This window comes from Acartia tonsa, chromosome 9, assembly GCF_053477335.1.
Source record: "Acartia tonsa isolate MP-2025a chromosome 9, ASM5347733v1, whole genome shotgun sequence".
Taxonomy (NCBI): Eukaryota; Metazoa; Arthropoda; class Copepoda; order Calanoida; family Acartiidae; genus Acartia; species Acartia tonsa.
The window spans coordinates 30,321,726-30,341,896 of record NC_137268.1 but is presented as its reverse complement, the minus strand read 5'-3'; the positions used below and the strand labels follow the sequence as shown (position 1 = coordinate 30,341,896).

Genomic DNA, 20,171 nt, shown 5'->3' with positions numbered 1-20,171 from the left:
TCATTATTATGCTATGATCACTTTTTCCAAGTCTGCCTTCACATCTAGCAGAAATAATATCACGAGGCAGATCTGTAAGTACTAAGTCTAAAATGTTTCCTTTTAAATGGGTAGGAAAGTCAATTATTTGATTATAGTCTTTAGTTATCACAATGTCCAGAAATGTCTTGCAGGTTGAGGAACTTGAAGTGTAACTATTCCAGTCAATATTAGGGTAGTTAAAATCACCGAAAATTATACAGTTTTTAGGCAGAGAAGTTATAAGATTATTTAGTTCATCATTGTTGGCGGGGCTAGAATTGGGGGATCTGTAGATCAAACAAGCATTTAAAATTTCACTTTTCAGTTTAACTTGAAATTTGCAATATTGTATGAAATCAATATTGTTGTCACTAGAGGTAAAAACTGTGAGTCCATCTCTCACATATACTAACAATCCGCCACCAATTCCCCTTTCAGTATCACTTCTGTCCTTTCTCAATTCTTCAATAACTTTATATCCAGGAATAGATAAAAAAGAATTATTTATATCTGGATGGCACCATGATTCACAAATACATATAATGTCCGGTTTTAGGTCACATGTTGTAGTGCATAGTTCTTCTATTTTATTTACTATGCTTTGAGAGTTCAGGTACATTATGCTAAGTCTGTCCTGGCCCTTTGGCTGTTGTGCCTGTCCTGCGGCCCGTCCTCCATGGCCTCCTGGAATGTTCTTTTTCTGGCCTTTGTCCTGTCCCTTGGAGCTTTTACTATTCTTTTGTTGCCTCTTGGTCCAACTACAATCCACTCGAACTTTAAAAAATCTTCTCTCGACAAAGATTCATTTTTCTTGGCAGCCTCTGTTTCCAAGTCCTTTTGTTCTTTTCTTTGCCTTTTAGTCAGGTCAGTGCTAATGGAAATTTGGGAGTAGTTTGAATCTGCCAACTTATGTGATTTGGATATGAAGTCATCTTTTCTGTCATTTTTCTTGAATGAAATTGTTACAGGTCGATCTCTGTCTGATTTTTCACCAATTCTGAACATGTATTTAACATCATTTTCATAGTCGAAATTTTCATCCAATGTTGAAAGTAGCAAGATAACATTCTCCTTGTCCGCCTCTTTTCTTTCATTTCCATCCCTTATCTCAGGTGCTGGCTCTGGTAGGTTGTGAATAATGATGTTGTTTTTTCTTCTCTCCCTTTCCTGCAACTCAACGAATATTTCATTCTTACAATCATCATTATTGTTTCTTATATCTGCCTTACATTTGTTCACTTCGGCATTTAGGTTTTCAATACTAGTTTTGTTCTCACTAATATTGGTTGTATTAGTTTTCACCTCATCCTGGACTTTATCTATTCTAGCATTTAATACTGCCATATCGCTAGAAAATTTAGCACTAACATTTCTGCAAGCATGACAGAACCACTTAAAACCAGAGTTCTCTTGTGTTTTCATGAAATTGTAAACATCATCAGTAATCTCAGAGGTGCAGCTAATATGAATGTAGAGGGAACACAGAGAACATTTGACAGCTTTAGCATTTTTGGCAACCTGCTTCTCGCATTTCAGACAAGGATATGTAACAGGTGCCATTTTACAAGTTATACTTAAATTGCACTCTTATCTCCCCTTAGACGAGGCTTCAAAGAAACCTTAAAGGGTGGCCCTGCGAAGGATCACCGTGAGATTCGAGTACAGACAAATCACAAAAGTTTTTGATCACAATAATAAAATAAAACAATAAGTAAGACAATATGCACTGTTTTCTTTTTTTTTTACTTTTTTCTTTCTTTTTTTTTACTTTTTTCTTTTTTTTCTACTTTTTTTCTTATTTTTTTCTCTTTTTTAGATACTTTTTTTTTTTGTTTTGTGTTTTTGTTTTCTCTTTTTTTCTTTTATCTTTTAGTGCATTACATAATTAAAATAAAAACATAACATTCAGACAAATTTAAAATACATAAAATGGATTAATATTTAAAAGAACATAAAATTAGATATTATTATAATGGGTATTAATTTATCGTTTTGGGTATTATTTTAGAATTAAGGTTGAAAATTAGGGATTTTCAGGCCCCCGGGAGTATTCTTAGCCCCCCAGCACAGCTTCACATCACTGAGAAAAAAATATAATGTCTTTATACTGGGTCTATTTTAGCCTCCCCAGACAGCTATTAATCTTTATTCTCAGTCCGACCACAGCTCCTCTATGCTCAGCAGGATTGTTCCGACATTTTTTGCCTGTCCCTTGACATTTTAATCACAGTTTAAAAGATCACTTTTTTTTATTTTCAGTGGGCTTACGGCTTCTGAAACATGAGAGGCTTGATCCACCTCTCTCTCTTGTAGAAGTGAATCAAGCAATATTAGCTTGGTCGTTTAGACCAAACAATAAAAATTCAATAAAAGTCCCCAAAGTTGTTGAGCCAAAGAATAAGAAAACGTTATATAAAACTTTGGGGACTAGTGTAATAAACATCCCAATTTCCCCTCCCTGTCTGTTTACTTGGAGAAACAAATGAACAGCACAAATGACCAAGCAGGGCGTGAATTATTTTGACATAATTTACTTCATTAATCTCAGTCTTTCTGTTAGGGAGGGTGCACCTCATTCAAAAAACATATTCTGGACATGTAAACTTTTTTTCACTTATTTCTGCGCTACTTATGGCCATATTTGTCCTTTTCTCAGCTACTGTTTAGGATTAACATCTAACATTTTTTGTGAATATTTTTTTTCTAGTGACTATCTGTTCCATAACTTTGTTTGTCGAAAATGCTACAGGTAACATTGAATTCCTTAAAACCGCGACTTTTGCGTAGCATGTAACGCATTCGCTCGTTGTTGAGCAGGTGATAGGTTCGAATCTCGGCCAAAGAACACCTCATAATCAAAGAAGCTAAAAGTTTTCAGGTGCGCGACTTCAATAGTTAGTGTAGGGGAATGCCATATAAAACAGGTGCAGCTCGTTATCATTCTTAGTCAGGACTTTCATACAATAGTTGTTCAATCAAAGGGTTGGTTTTACTAAATGGGCGTTTGACCATAAAATGTACATGTAACGTATATTTGATAAAGATCTCGTGGTGTATCCCGTCAACATTGGCTTAACATGAAATTTCTTAGGGGAAATGTTATGTACTCGGCTGATATTGTAGACAGAGATTATTTTCTTTGTTATTTACGAACAATAAGATGAGACTTCTGTGCTTTGCTGTTTTTGAATTTTCACATTCTTGTACTTTTATATTTCTTTGTATATTCGTCTGTTCTATTAATCTCTTTTATTTATTAGAATATTTTTCCGTGTCCAATAATTTTTTGCCTTTGCATTCTTTTCTCAGTATGATTACTTTAAATCTACTTCTCTAGTTTTTTCTACCTAACTTATCTCACCATATAAGTTTGTGCTGTTTTAAAAATGAATAAATCAACATGTTTAAAATGGACGTACGGACATTCTGGTAATGATTATAGAGTTGCTACGCTTTCTAAATCGTACCTAACTACTAGAGGAATCATCAGCCAAAGTTTGAAATCGATAGGACAATTCTAACATGTCTAAATTAACGAATAAAAGCTATCTATCTCGGACGGACGGGCCTACCCTAATTATAGAAAAGCTACGCTTTTAAAAAGGTTATAGAAGGAGGGGACATTGGGCTGTTTACCACACTAGTCCCCAAAGTTTTATAACTACGATCTCTTATTAGTTGGCTCAACAACTTTTAGAATTATTTCGAATTTTGATTGGTTGGTTCATTAAGTTGAGTGTCCTAACATTTCAACCACCAATTGTACCATATAGAAGGGGTAATTTTGTGAATCATTATTGGGGGTGTACATCAATTTTAGATTGCCGTATCCCTTTAAACCCCGTAAAAATGTGTAATGTTATTTCCGTCCATTAGTATCTCTCAAAATCATTGAACTTACTGGGTTCTCCATTTAAAAAACTTTACATGGTTTTCAGGACTGTTATTCTATACCCTCCTCTCCCTTCGAATAGGAAGCCTCAGCCAAATCAACGAAAAGTTTATACAGCCTCAGCCACCCTAAGCCTCACTTAACCTCAACCACCGTCAGCCTAAACCGCAGCCAACCTTACCAAGCAGCTTTCAGCAGTTGTAGCCGCTTTAATACTCGGTCAAACGGCTTAGACAAACCGAACGGATTCGAGTAAGCTGGCCACATTTCGATTTTATGAACTGAAGTCTAGAGGTTGCGTGATTTTTCTAATATTTTTGAATATTTTTTTTTTTAATTTACAACTGCTGTCACTTATGTTTATCAGCCAGTTTGATTTTTGTGAGCTTCGCTTATGTATGGTATAGTATCATCCTTGTTAACATTACACATTATTTGCATTTCTGATATAAAACATAAAAAGCGTTTTATCCGTAGGAGAGAGATAAAGAATTTTTATTCAATTTCCTATTTTGTAAGATTGCTTCTATCATATCCTCTATCTATAATACAAAGTAGCTTGATGTCTGTCCGTCTGTCTGTCCGTCTGTCTGTCTGTCCCTTAAGATCTTGGTAACCACTGAACCGATCGGATTCTACTCTTCAGGGAATATACCTACTGGTCCTGAGGTGGTTTTAGGCTATTTTCTTGGGGGGTGGAACACCCCCAACCCCCCCCCCCCCTAAAAAAAACCACCCCAAAATTTTTTTTTTTTTACATTTTTTATAAAATCTTAGTAACTGCTGATCAAATTGGGCTCTACCCTTCTGGGAATATACCTACTGGTCCTCTGGTGGTTTTAAGCTATTATCTTGGGGGATGGGCATTTTTTGTCTATCCCGAAGGATCTCGCTAACCGCTGAACCGTTATTGTTCTTCTTTACAGTGAAGCTTCTTATAGGTCCTGGGAAGGTTTTAAACTATTTTTGGGGACGGTGTCTTCACCCCCCCCCAAATATTTTATTTTATCTTTTGAAACTCAAATTTAAAATTGGATGAGGTCGACTTTTTCCCCTCCTACCTTAAGTGCACTAAGATGCTTCTAGGGGCGTAGCTGCTAGTCTATAATACAAAGTAGCTTGATGTCTGTCTGTCCGTCCGTATGAAGATTAAGATCTCGGTAACCACTGAACCGATCGGAGTCTACTCTTCGGGGAATATACCTACTGGTCCTGTTGTGGTTTTAGGCTATTTTCTTGGGGGGGGGGGGGTGGAACATCCCCAACCCCCCCAACAACAAAAAAATCCTCCCCCATTTTTTTTTGTAGAAGATTTCCTTGGTCCTTTTTTTGTAGAAGATTTCCTTGGTACTTTTTTGTGTAGATGATTTCCTTGGTCCTTTTTTTACGAATTTCACCTTAAATTGAATTGAATTGCGTAATTGGTAACGTGTCGGCTTGAGAGGTTTTATGTTCGATTCAGAACTACAACACATAATGCTAGAAACGTTAAAAATGGAACTTACTGCTACTATGTCAAGTACTTGGCACTAATAGAAAAGAGTGGGGGAATACTTGGGCCCTTAAACAGGTACAACATTTTACCAAGCAAAAGGAATTTAAGACAAAGGTTCTGCAGTCAAGGGTTAGTTGTTCTTTAGGGTGTTACCTAGTTGACATGGAGGGAATGGGTTCGAATCATTGCTAAGTCACTAACAAAGACGTGAGCTGCAGTGTTAAACGTATAATGTTACTTAAGTATTTAACATTTTTCATTATTTTTTTCAATAAAAGTATATAAATAATTATAGGTTTTGTTCCTTTTTAATTTGCCTAGAGACTGTAAAAAAAAGGAAATCTATATATTTCTTAATTTGCTTGGACAATATCTTTGAAACATGTATTGGTTTCCCAGGGCATGAATTGTTTTGTAATTTATACAGCCTAAAGAGAGAGAGAAAAAAAAAGGTGGAAATCACATTTTGAAGAAGTGTTGAACAGACCTGAACCAGAAATTACTGCTGAATTAGAACCAGGACATGAAATAGACATAGATATAAGACCACCAACTATTCAAGAAGTTAAAGCTGCTATACATAGCCTAAAGAATGACAAAGCACCAGGACCTGACTTGATAACTGCCGAAATGCTTAAGGCAGACATAGATCTTTCTGCTAGGACTCTAACTGATCTTTTTGATAAAATTTGGAGGCAAGAAAAGATACCAACGGACTGGTCTAAAGGTATAATCATAAAACTACCTAAGAAGGGAGATTTGAACAATTGTGATAATTGGAGAGGAATTATGCTGCTTTCTATCCCAAGCAAGGTCCTATGTAAAGTTATTTTAAACAGAATTGATGAGAAAATTGACAATAAGCTGAGAGAAGAAAAAGCTGGATTCCGTGCTGGAAGGGGCTGTGTTGACCAAATTTTCACCCTTAGGACAGTTATTGAACAATGTGTTGAATTTAACAAGCCACTTCACATAAATTTTGTTGATTTCTCTAAGGCCTTTGACTCCATACACAGACAAACACTCTGGAAAATACTAAGAAGTTATGGTATACCAGAAAAGATGATAATTATGATAACTAAATTTTATGACAACTTCCAAGCCTGTGTTTCAGTTGGAAACAATAAGACATCTGATTTCTTTAAAATAAGCACTGGAGTTAGACAGGGATGCATTTTATCACCTATTCTATTTATATTGGTCATTGACTGGGTGATGAAGGAAACCACAGAGGACAAAAAACGTGGTCTCCAGCTGGGCATACTAGGACACCTAGAAGATCTGGACTTTGCTGATGACCTGGCACTGATTTCAGAAACAATTAAACATCTACAAGCTAAGACAGATAGACTAGTCAAATATGCAGGACAAGTCGGGCTCTTTGTTAATGTCAAGAAGACTGAAATTATGAATATACCTACAAACCCTGATCAAACTATAACAATAAATGGTGAACAATTGAAACAAAGCAACAAATTCACCTATCTGGGGAGTGTTATCAGCAGTGAAAATGGCTCAAAGGCTGATATTAAAACCAGGATTGATAAGGCTAGGGTTGCTTTCATCAGTCTACACAACGTTTGGAGTTCAAAGAAACTTGCTCTGAAAACAAAAATCAGACTTTACAACAGTAATGTGAAATCAGTTCTTCTCTATGGAGCGGAATGCTGGAGAACTGTGAAAACTGAAACAAATCAACTTAATGCATTTCACAATAGCTGCCTAAGAAGAATTTGCAAAATATTCTGGCCAAACAAAATATCAAACCTTGAGCTGTATGCTAAGACCAAGTGCAATAGTATTGAAGCAGAAGTGAAATATAAAAGACTAAGGTGGCTAGGACATGTGCTCAGAATGGAACAAAATAGGTTTCCAAAAAAGTGCTTAAAATGGAACCCCACCACTGGTAAACGTAATCGGGGACAACCAAAAATGACCTGGAGGCGGAGCACTGAAAAGGACCTCTTTAATTTGGAATTAACATGGGGAGAAGCTGAGAAACTTGCCAAAGACAGCAGGAATTCATGGAGGAACAAGGTGTCCGTATTCTCTGGCCTTCAAAGTCAAAAAGAGAGATGATGAAAGAGAGAGAGAGAGTTAGATTAAAAAAGACAAAATCACGACATTAGTTATAGAGTAGCTTGGCTACTTAAGTAATGAAAAAACTTGAGAGAGCTCCTCTATAATGAACAAGATAGTTCTATTTAGATTTATTTATGCATTTATAACTAAGGAAAGCATTTAACTAGATACTTATTTTCGTTATTTCTTAATTTTCGTGATTTTTTTTAACGAAGCAACTCTATAATTCCCTTATACTCACCGTCAGCCTGTCAGTCTATCCCTAAATGTGAAAAATGAGATTTTCTCGGCTGCTTTTAAATGTACAGTGAAGATTTCCATGGCCTGTGCACATCTAGTCTATATATTAGATTTTCCGTCATGCTTTGCAAAGACAAAATTACTTAGGGATTTTAAAAAGATTTTGTAATTTTCTATTATATGTATTTTGCATATTATCTTTATTTTTTAAATCGGCTTTATAACTCACTAGGTCCGTTGGTAAATCAAAAGACATTTTGTGCTTCGCTACTTATTGATGTTGCCATCCTTGATTCAACATGACAACATCCATAAAAGCGAAGCTCTGAAACGGTAGGACAAAAGGGCATTAATAGTGTCAGAACTGAATAATCTGAACATGTATTAGAGTCGAAGCCAAATTGTAAAAAAATTGTTGAAAAATTACTTGATGCTAGATAATGTTTAAGGACATACTTACATTTTTAGGACTTGATTATAGAGTTGCTTCGCTTATAATATTGTACTTTGTTGACCCAGGAATCAGCATACAAAAAATCAGATTAATCAGATAATTATATCATATAAAAACTTGTTGTTAAAAAAGTTAACAATCGTTACGTTTAAAATGGACGTACGGACATTCTGAAAATGATTATAGAGTTGCTACGCTTTCTAAATCGTACTGCAGGAATCGCCACACAAAGTTTGAAATCGAGAGGACAATTTATTATTTTAACATACCTAAATGAACGAAAAAAGCTATCCGTTCCGAACGGACGGACGGATCGACCCTAATTATAGAAAAGCCTCGCTTTTAAAAACTGTGGGGTCTGTTAGAATTGAGTGATACATTTTAAACAAAAAGGAAATCGAATAAAAAATATCATAAGTGTTATGAGAGATAAGGTTTATAATTCTTTCCATGCATTCTTATATTACATTAATCACAACTTTGTTACAGTTAACCACAAAATATCATAACAAATACGCAGTGAATTAATTATAAAAATGTTAAAAAGAGGCCTTTTTAACTCGGATTTGAAACACCAAACCCTTGTTATTGGGTTCTTGTACGCGGTAGGTTCAGTTTATTAAACTAGCGGCTGCACATATAAACATCTCAAGATTTAAATCAAAAAAAATTATTAGCCTAAAACCATCCCAGGACCCATTAAAGATTCCATAAAATAGAAAATCCAATAAATTCAGTAGTTATCGAAATTTTATGTTAAAACCAAAATAAAACTTTACCAATTTATATGATAAAACTTCAAAACACTCGAAAACTTTTATAAATAAAGAAAAAGAAAACATCTATTAGGCACCAAAAAAATTTGAATAAAGTAATAGAGGAGAGGTTCAGTTTTCATAAAAAGGAGAAAGAGAAAATGTTTGATAAATCATAAAAATCACGAAACCTTTACAGCATGACCCTCGAAAAAGTATTTTTAAGCATCTGCAGCGCATATTTCTCAATGAATTATCAAAAAGTGTATATGTCCTTGTTCTCTGAAGATTACCACATAAGTAGATATAAAAATATTTTTTTTACATCAATTAACAGCTGAGATTTTTAAAGCCAAAGTTTTGAAAAAGTAGCTGAGGAAAAAGTAACTTTTCAAGAAAAATGTTTTTTTAAAGTGAAATGACGTGTTTTCCTCATAATTTCAATACTTTTATAAAACTTATATAAAGATGTTTCCAAGAAATTTATTTCATGCTGAAAGCACTTTTTTCACTTGCTCTAAAAGGCATTTTTAGATTAGTGTAAATTGCAAAAACACCCTTACAGAATGAAATCCTATAAAAAATAGTAGCAAATTGAAAGTTTACATAAACAGAAATCAAACACTTTTTATTTCATCAAAATAAGTTAAAAAACCAAAAAGTTACAGCTACAAACTTTTATTAAACATTTAACAATTTAAATGATTTTTATGTGTCTTAGATTAATTTGATGAGTGGGCGTGAATTTATTGGTAAAGGTGGCGCTAATCCTTCCTGTAATGAGCATAAATTGGGGAGGGGTTTATTTAAGGTCATATTAATAAGTGGAAGATATTATAAGATTTGAGGGAAAATGGTTATAAGAAAAATGTATTCAGTAAAATTTGAAAAGTAGGTAGTTTTTTATATGTAAAAGTAACGTTTTTTAATGCAATAAAAAATGTATCAATTGTAAACTTGCTCTTCTTTCTTATTTGTTTTTCAACTGGTTGATAAAAAGTAATATACTAATAAAAAACTAAGAAATATTTAGCAATATCCAGTTTCTCAAGCACTTTTTCCAAACTTTGGCTTTAAAAATCTCGGCTGTTAATTGATGTAAAAAAAATATTTTGATATCCTTTGATGTAGAAAATTATAGAGAACAAGTACATATTAATCTTTTAATATTTTATTGAGAAATATAGGCTGCAGATGCTTAAAAATACTTTTTCGAGGGTCATGCTGTATAAAAAAAAGTTTCATTCAATGTCTTTTAAAGCATGACCGACAAAGTAATTTATACACTGAATGCTCATTGGTACAGGTATCATCACCAAACATTTAAACTGTCTATCTTAAATAGCAGCCGAGATCATTGCATTTCCCCTACAATATTTTAAGCGTGGACGTACAAAGTAAATTATAGAGTAGATACGCTTCTAAAAAAAATAAGAAAATATATTAGAATTGTTAAAAAAAATACTAAAATATCACGAATAATTTCCGAGGTAGTGGTGTAGTGGCATATGGACGTACATGACATGTTTTACATACAAGCCGTTGCATTCTTTCTAAATGCAAAAACAACAGACGAACAATTTAACAAAAGTCTAGTTCACAAAAGACATATGTCGACCTCTGGAAATTTTAGGTCGACCTAAAGAAGCTTTAGGTTGACTGATTTTATAAAGGCATTTGTTAGTTGTACTTGTTTAGGTTGACCTCCAGAATAAATCTGTTGACCTCTAAAAGTTGTTTGTGAACTGGGCTAAAGATTAAAATTTAGTCAGCTATAAATAAAACGAACTGAGTGTCAATAATCCTTTTTATAAAGTAGATTTTTTTTGTCTGATGCTTAATATTTCATTAACTATTAAAGTGATCGACTTATTCTATTAAGGGAGCCTTTACATTATATAGTTCCCAGTATGGTTCTAGGATATTTTATTTTTAGATTTACACCTTTTTCTGTCCCTTTCTTACCATTTTTAATACAGAGCCCCTAAATGCTAGTGGGTTATATAGTGTAAAGTGGTCAATAACTTACGATTGACTTTACTGTTTTTAAAAGCGAAGCTTTTCTATAATTAGGGTCGGTCCGTCCGTCCGTCCGTAACGGATAGCTTTTTTTTGTTAATTTAGGCATGTTAGAATTGTTTTATCGATTTCAAATTTTGCATGGTGATTTCTTAAATAGTAAGGTACGATTTAGAAAGCGTAGCAACTCTATAATCAACACCAAAATGTCCGTACGTCCATTTTAAACATGTTGATTTTTTTTACTTTTTTAACAACATATTTTTATGTGATCTAATCAACCGATTGATCTGATTTTTTGTATATTGATTCCTGGGACAACAAAGTATAATGTAATAAACGAAGCAACTCTATAATCAAGTCCTAAAAAAGTAAGTATGTCCATAAACATTATCCTGAATCAAGCAGTTTTTCAACAAATTTACTTACAATTTTGCTTTGACTCTTATACATTTATATTATGATTATTCAGTTCTGACACTATACAAGTGTTAATGTCCGTTTGTCCTACCGTTTCAGTGCTTCGCTTTTATGGATGTTGTCATCCTTGTTTTAGTAGGGCTAGTTTTGCCTATTTTTGTAGCATTACTTGGGACATAATTTATCAATTTTCTTTGTAAAAAAATATTACTATTTCGAAATTAATTAATACAATTTACGTAAGCTCCAAAGACCACAATTCCAAATAATTTAATCATGTAATTGAATTTACCTGGAGCAAACAGGGTTTATTTGTATTGGTGTCCAATATTATTATGGGCATGGATTTGGGAGACCTGAAAATTATTTCATTGATGTTTAAACCAGACAACAATCTGTCCCATTTAGCAATGACCCCTGGTCTAGCAGACAAAACATCCTATGAACTTAAGGGTTAACAGTTTTCATATAACTTTCTTAGGTTTATGCCAGAATATACTTGTTCTATAAGGGTTAATGACAATTTTAGCATATCATTTAGTAATTTTCAAATACTTAACACTAATAAGCATGATCAAAACAGTATTAAAATGAATTTTCCTGACAGTGTTCTGAATCCACATTATCTGTCATGATAAGATAAGATGTTTCAATGGCCCAATAATAATTCAGGATTTCATCTCGAGTAAGTTTTATATATGTTGCCTCCTCTATTATTTTACATTCATTCAGTGATAAAATAAATAAACATGGCAAAGTAAGTTGTCATACCCATATGTTCCCTGTCCCTGTATTTTTCAAATTAATGATATTTTTTTTACAAACTATTCTTAAAACACTGTACAAATTAATTAATGATTTCTCATCTTATGCAGGGTCTCTTTTCATTTGGCATATTTTAGGGTTTGGCGATTTTTGGACTGTTCTATGGAATTGTGTTGCTACAGTACTCTGTCACTGAAACTTATACTGATAATGGGTATAATCTTTTTTTTAGCTAACTCTCTTTTTTAATTTTTTAAGTATTAAAGTATTAAAAAATTAAGTAAAGCAAATTTTCATAATTAAATTTTTTTCATAATAGAATAGGTAGAAAAGCTGAGACTTTCCTATATTATTAAATATAATATTTTCAGTGAAATAGAGTGGAATAAAATTGGATCAGAGGAATAAGATGTCAAATGTGGAAAAAATCATAAATATTTAAGCCTAGTTCACAAAAGACAAAGATCGACCTCTGGAAATTTTAGGTCGACCTAAAGAAGCTTTTGACCGTTTGACCATTTTTATATAGGCATTTGTTAGGTGAACTTGTTTAGGTTGACCTACAGAATAAATCGGTCGACCTCTAAATGTTGTTTGTGAACTGGGCATTACATTTTCATCTTTTATTATTTAACTAACTGATTTTGAATCCTACAACTAAACTCCTAAATATCTTTTAAAAACATTAAAATCTATGTATAAAATGTAAATTCTAATATCATAATAGACATTTCTTATGTGATAGAAGATTGAAGAATCCCAAAGAGCAACAGAAAAGTACCTCTCAAGCATTCTTGATAATCGAAAAGCTACCATTTTGAAACAGAAAGGTTAAAATGAAAAAAAATAATTCTACTACCTTTCAATTAAAAATTTCAAAATTCAGCATTATCATTAAAGGAAGCCTGCAAGAAATACATTACTTTAATTGCTGAAAGACTGCCACAAGTAGACCCAATACCCCAAACTTCAAGCCTTCAGCTTCAATAACAAAAAAGTTGTAGGTATTTTAAAATGAAATTTTATGTACAATGAAAATTTTAAAAGATTTCAATTGCTCATTAGAGAAATAAATACCTTATCTTTGTCAGAAACTTAGATTGCCGGTAACTGATTAGATTTTTACAATAAGAACACCACATTTCATAGTCAAAATCTGTGAAAAAAATTTGGTTTAAATTGAGTTTTAAGCATAAAATCATAGCGGAGACAAATGTAACTAAATACAACCTCAGCTGTGACTGGTTGTTGAGCTGATCCAGCCTTCTGATTGGCTGGAAATACTACAGTACTCTCAGTACAATGCAAGTTAAACTGATTTTTTTTAATGATTTTGATTATAAAAATGGATATTTTTAATTAAAGATATAATTAGTTACTGGCAACCTAATTTTATAATAAAAATAAGCTTATCATTTTGTTTCTGGCTACGTAGTTTAATTTCTAAATTTCTAACATGAGCAATCAAAATCTTTCAAAATTTTCTTTGTACATAAAACGTCATTTTAAAATGCCTACAACTTTTTTGTTATTAAAGCTGAAGGCTTCAAATTTGGGGTTTTGGGTCTTCTTGTGGCAGTCTTTCAGCAGTTCCAGCGATTATTTCTTGCAGGCTTCCTTAATATATTAACATTTTAATTAGAAAATACCACAGCTATCTCAGCAATTGAAGGAATGCTAGGAGAAGCAAGCTCTATAGATAATGATGTTGAAACACTGATTCAAGAGAGTGAAGAAGATTCACTAGATCTACCTCAATCACATGACGATGTAGCATTTAACAACACAGTTTTAGATGAAAAAGATATTGATCCCTTAGATACCAATGCAACATATACTGATATTGAAAAATTGGCTGATGATGATGATAGTGAACATGCAAATGAATTAGACATTAAAGCCAATGATTTTGAACAATCAAATAGTTTTAATGATTCATTAATGCAAAATGAAAATATTGCAAACACACTACACATTTTAAGAGAAGAAACAAATATAACTGATAAATCTACTGAGATATCATTAGAGAGTGATGTCTCAACTATAACATCTGATGAGAGTTTTACTACCACTATTACAATACCAAAGCATGTTAAACAGTTGGAGAGTCTTCTTGATAATGAAGGCATTGAAGGTTAAAATTTTAATATGATTTTTTATATTCTAAATGCTTAGGTTTCTATATTTTTAAAAGCCTACAAAGCTGATATTATGATTTACTATGAAGTTTAAACTTTATTGTTGTTTTCAGCAATATTTGCATCCATTGTAAGATTAGCATGCTCTATAGTTCTAATTCTTGGTGTAAAATCAGTAAGTAAATTTAATCAATTTTATAAAACCAAATATTACTAATTATTTATATTTTGGGTTTTGAAATATCTTAATCTAGGGTCAACATTGGTTTCTGGTACCATGGATTGTAGTTGAGTCTATTGAGATGGCTGCTTTTCTGTTCAAGGTTATTGTAAAAGTAGCTGTACATGGAAGTTGGTAAGATGTAATTGTATTTTAAATAAAGATACTTTAATAATAAATTACAATTCTCTTAGATTTAGATACTATTAAATAGGTAACCAATTTTTTCAAGGTCTCTAATGGGAATATTTATGTTGATTCTTTTGTATGTTTTGGGAGGTTACTTTCTGTACAGGTAAACATTTGACACCTAAATCATAAATTTAATCAAGCACCTAAATAATTTTGATAATATTTTTTTTGAGACTAAAACCCACTTAATTTAGCGTTGTTTCATTCCATTCATTACTGAGAAGAATGTCAAAACAAAGTAAAGAGGTTATTACATCAGTAAGTCATGGTAAGTTCTTGAAACAGGCAAATTTTAGATATTTATTGTAAATTTAGATAATGTAAATTCAAACATAATTCATTTATTGTAATAATGATATTACTATTACTTGCATGCAGCTTTAGATGATGGTTTGTATTTAGAAGTATTCATTGATTATAATAAAACTAGTATTTTATATAAAATATATTTAGCTCAACACTTAACACACATATTGTTTTTAAAAAAGGTGGATTCCAAAGTGACATGAACTACAGAAAGCTACAAGATGATACATGGGTTATTGACCCTCCTCTAGCAGTTGAATTTAGAGATAGGTAAGTCTAAAATACAAAATTTAAAATTATCTGCATTGATTTCACATGATAATGAAGAACAATATGAAATTAGTATGTAAATTAAGTTTAATTTTCATTCAATTTTAGAGATTCTGGCTTTACAAGGGAAAAGATAACTACAGAAGAAAATGATGATTATGTCTTGTATGTAAAAAATTCTTAATTTAAAAACACTAGAATATTGTGTCAATAGTTTTTTTTTTTTATTTTGAACTATGAATCAACTTACCTATATTATATTCTTTCTAATATTTTTAAAAGCGAAGCTTTTCTATAATTAGGGTCGGTCCGTCCGTAACGGATAGCTTTTTTCGTTAATTTGAATGTTAGAATTGTCCTATCGATTTCAAATTTTGCATGGTGATTCCTTTAGTAGTTAGGTCATAGAGAAAAAAATAAAAGAGGAATCGAAGCAACTAGAAGACGAAAATAGGCACTGGGCCTAGAGGCCTACTCAGCGCTGTTGCCGCGCTAAAATTTATTGCTATTCCACTACTTTTCAAATGGGAGGATTAAAAATTATTAAAAAAAATATTTTTTTACTTTTTACTATTTCCATATTTAGGGCAAGAATATTAGATTAGATATTTTCATTTTAATGTTTTAAATAAAAATTACATAGAATTTCATTTTTATTTAAAAAAATTTGTTCATGAAAGATGAATCCTTCTATTTCTAAAAATGGGGAAATTTTTTCATAATGAACATTCAGCTGATTCTGACCGCCCACGGCTGTTTGCTAAATATTGCTTTTCTTTTTATTCACATTATTATTTATGATTGACTTACAAAAAGCCCTGGGCGGCTTTTGATTTTTGTCTGCTTCCAAATCTAGGGATGGGGAAGTAGTATTTTACCATGAAAAAGGGGTGAGTATTCATCCTCTTATCCTTTTTCCTTATGAGTTAGGTACGATTTAGAAAGCGTAGCAACTCTATAATCACTACCAAAATGTCCGTGCGTCCATTTTAAACATGTTGATTTTTTTACTTTTTTAAATAGCTTTTTTCGTTAATTTAGGCATGTTAGAATTGTCCTATCGATTTCAAATTTTTCATGGTGATTCCTGTAACAGTTACAGTACGAGTTAGAAAGCGTAGCAACTCTATAATCATTACCAGAATGTCTGTACGTCCATTTTAAACATGTTGATTTTTTTACAACAAATTTGTATGTGACCTAATTATCCGATTGGTCTGATTTTTGGTATACTGATTCCTGGGACAACAAAGTACAACATTATAAGTGAAGCAACTCTATAATCAAGTCCTAAAAATGTAAGTATGTCCATAATCATTATCCTGTATCAAGCAGTTTTTCAACAAATTTACTTACAATTTAGCTTTGACTCTTATACATTCACATTCTGATTATTCAGTTCTGACATTATACAAGTGTTAATGTCCGTTTGTCCTACCCTTTCAGAGCTTCGCTTTTATGGATGTTGTCATCCTTGTTCTTTTGATAATATGACAAAAAATTACATGTTGAAATTAAGTTTGAAAACTTTGCTAAGTATTGAAAGAAACTCTTCCAGTATTCCTACAGCTGACCAGCCAAGCCATAGACCAAGGGATCCTCCTATATCAACAACTAGATTCAGAACATCAAATCCAATAATGTGTTTATCCACCTTGACATTCTCATCAAATGTCAAAAATACAGATATATTTCCATTCTTTGAATTTCTAGAAAAATAATGTTCAACAGTGGTTGTAATTTTTGGGCAAGGTTTTGGACAACCCCAGTTTTGATCCATATCTCCTAAAGATACAGGAGCTCCAATAGGATAAAATTTTACCCAAAACTCAACCTTGTCTTTAACCTCTGACAAAACTCCATAACAATGATTAGTTTTAGATATCCAAGGAGGATTACATCCAAGAGCAGGTTCAATTTTGTTCATAATGTTGTCTTCAAGGCATTCTGAATAACTGTAGTTGTCATATTCTGAGCAAACTTCGCCTGGAATGTTGTTTGAGTATAGAAACTTGTCCACTTTAACTTTGTAATACTTTTTTACACTTGATTGGTCATCATTGTCATAATTAATCTCAATTTTATCTCCTTTTGAACTTTCAGATGGAAATCCAAAGTTTGTAAGTTTAGACTTGTCAATAACATGCACAGAGACATTTGCATCAGATACAATCCCTACAAAACCTTTATACTCATCAAAGTTAAAATCATCAGCAAGGGCACAGAAACCATGTGGATAAAACAATCTCCAGGTTATATCAATAACTTTTTTTGTCTTATCCCAAAAATGCTTTTCCTTTATGTGGAATACTTTAACATAATAATCTGATTGAAAGAACTCTTGAACTAAACTTTCATATGATAGGTTTCTCTTGCCATTCCATGAAACTTGCTCATCAGATGCTGTTTTTAGTCTTCCAACCAAGAACTCAATAAAGTGAGTATAACCATGACGTTTTAGGGCATTCCAATTAATCGGATCTTTCTTGCAAACCACTATTGCTAGAGGTGTGGCATCATTCAGTCTTTCATCATTTGATGTAAGCACAATTGGCCCTTGAAAATATTTCCTAAATGATTGCTCAATTTGATATGCAAACAATATAAACGCAACAATTCTTATTACTATTCCAAGGTACATGTTCACCAGGAGACTAAGACTTAAAATTCTAATTACCAAGTTTTTTATGGTAAGAGTTAAACAAACAAATACAATTTGTGCTCAGAAGTTCCAAATGAAAATCAATATTTAGAAAGTAACAACTTTATGGCCAATAGTGCCAGTGAATATGTACTTTGCCAAAATGAATAAAAATACTAAATTTTTTTTCTTCTGAAAATCATGCAATAGGAAAACAAACAAAATGATGAAAATTTCTCTTTCTAAAAGTAATAAATTAACCTCAGAAAATGAATATTTTATACAAAATCAGGATATTTCTGTTCACAAGGAAAGTCGTACACAGACAGACTTATTATCTATAATTCAAAGTAGCTTGATGTCTGTCTGTCCGTTGTTGTGGTAGCCATTAGGAGCTAGACTTGTCCCTCAATATACCAAGCAATTCCACACATTTTTTAGGCTTTGTCCATAGATTGGTGGGGGTTAATCTTGTTGGTTTCGTCAGGCAATTAAAAACATGTACATTGGTGTGGTCCTCAAGGTTACAATCTTTACATTTGGGGTCGATTCTTGGGTCAATTCTAGCTAAATCAGATTGTAGGAATGGACTGTACCCTGATCTTAGCTGAGCTCTGTCAGACCGTCTCTTAAGATCTTGGTAACCACTGAACCGATTGGATTCTACAATTCAGGGAATATACCTACTGTTCCTGTGGTGGTTTTAGGCTATTTTCTTGGGGGTGGGACACCCACAACCCCCAAAAAACAAAAAATCTCCCATTTTTTTAAAGGAAACATCAGAGGTACTTATTTTTTTTTTAATTGCCTCTTTGGGCACAGCCCCTAGAAGCTAGCTATTTTTTAGAAAGATAAATGTTTATCTATAGATCCTACTTAAAGTGTAGCTGCGCTATTTAAATTTAATAAACAGAAATGCAGGGAGTAAGGGAGGGGGCAATGGATCGAATATTCAATTTTTAGGAGTCTCAGACTTTGGGTACTGGCTTAAAGGGAATGTGCACAAATACAGCAGATTTTGACTGACTTTGGGTACTTGCGCTTCAATGCCCCGCTAACTAGCTGAGCTAGCTTTGAATATGCAGACAGAAAATTTTGTTATTAAGGGGTGGTTTTTAACAAATATTTTTTCCAAAGAAAATGTCATTTCATGTATAGAAACTCTACTGTGATATTTATGTATTAAACAATCTAAGAACTTCTTGAATTTATGTGTCAGTTAAAAATATATGAGAAGGGTTGAGGTAGTTCTAAACAAGATTTTTCTAGTGATTAATTACAGAATGTTTACTACATACATGCAGTACTTTTCAGCTCCTCAGTTCCACTAGATGGCCCCTCTCCTCTTTATAGAAAAATATCCTCTTATAGGTCTGCATTTAGGTGTTAAAAAATTTTTTTAGCGCTTCGCACCATAGTAACACTAATACAATGGTAATTAATTTTTATTAGAATTAGATATTATGCTGAAGACAGTCAAAGAATCCCCTTCTTAACAATCTTAAAGCAATTTTATAGTTTTTTTGTGAAAAAGAAATATTTACAACTTTTTTTAGAAACTGAATTTTGATCAATTTGATTGGTTAATTAAAATGATTGATATTTTTTACTTATTGTTACTTAGGTAGTTATTTTTTAGACTTCAAGAAATATTTTTGTATAATGAATATTAAAGGGGGACGTAACTGAAGCTTTTTTGATGCAGAGGGGGGGGTTTTCTCAGGAACCACTTGATGAACCGTGTAAATTTTTTGGACTTAAGCTTTTATGGGTATGAACATCTTATGGTTTCAAAGTCAACCCCCTACCCCCACCCCCTAGCCCCTCAGGGCTCAAAAACCCCCTAAAAATGAACCTAACCTTAATTTTCTCAGAAACCATTTGACCAATAGGGATGATTTCTTAAACTTAAGCTTTTATGGTTATAAACTAGGTAACTTCTATTTTAAAAGTTACTCCCATGCCGCCAACCCCTAGCCCTCCCTGGCTCCAAAAAACCCTAAAATGGACCTATCCTTAATTTTCTCAGAAACCATTTGACCAAAAGAGATGATTACTTTACTAAGTTTTTATGGTTATAATCTAGCTTTTAGCCTAGAAGTCACCCCCCAGCCGCCAACCACTAGCCCTCCGGGGCTCCAAAAAACCCTAAAAATGAACCTAACCTTTATTTTCTCAGAAACCATTTGACCAATAGAGATTATTTCTTCAACTTAAGCTTTTATGGTTATAAACTAACTTCTAGTTTAGAAGTTACTCCC

At 32.6% G+C, this 20,171-nt stretch overlaps 2 protein-coding genes across 3 annotated transcripts; one reads left to right on the top strand and one right to left on the bottom strand.

The window, feature by feature from the left end:
* Positions 1–8,631: 8,631 nt before the first annotated feature.
* On the top strand, positions 8,632–15,476 carry LOC145328740 (uncharacterized). 2 transcript variants are annotated; one of them, XM_080172559.1, is made up of 11 exons: positions 8,632–8,789; positions 12,281–12,357; positions 12,515–12,545; positions 12,892–12,973; positions 13,786–14,277; positions 14,395–14,456; positions 14,536–14,636; positions 14,734–14,796; positions 14,888–14,961; positions 15,182–15,269; positions 15,378–15,476. In XM_080172559.1, exons 1-11 carry the CDS (start codon positions 8,721–8,723, stop codon positions 15,451–15,453), a joined length of 1,215 nt encoding a protein of 404 aa, XP_080028685.1. In that variant the 5' UTR covers positions 8,632–8,720; the 3' UTR covers positions 15,454–15,476. The 2 variants fall into 2 exon arrangements, with proteins under 2 accessions (XP_080028685.1, XP_080028684.1); XM_080172558.1 differs by having other exon boundaries at positions 12,889–12,973.
* A 1,041-nt stretch (positions 15,477–16,517) lies between these two features.
* Positions 16,518–18,758, bottom strand: LOC145328739 (uncharacterized). The gene has a single exon (XM_080172557.1). The coding sequence runs from the start codon at positions 17,908–17,910 to the stop codon at positions 16,771–16,773; it is 1,140 nt and encodes a 379-aa protein (XP_080028683.1). The 5' UTR covers positions 17,911–18,758; the 3' UTR covers positions 16,518–16,770.
* Between the last annotated feature and the right edge of the window lie 1,413 nt (positions 18,759–20,171).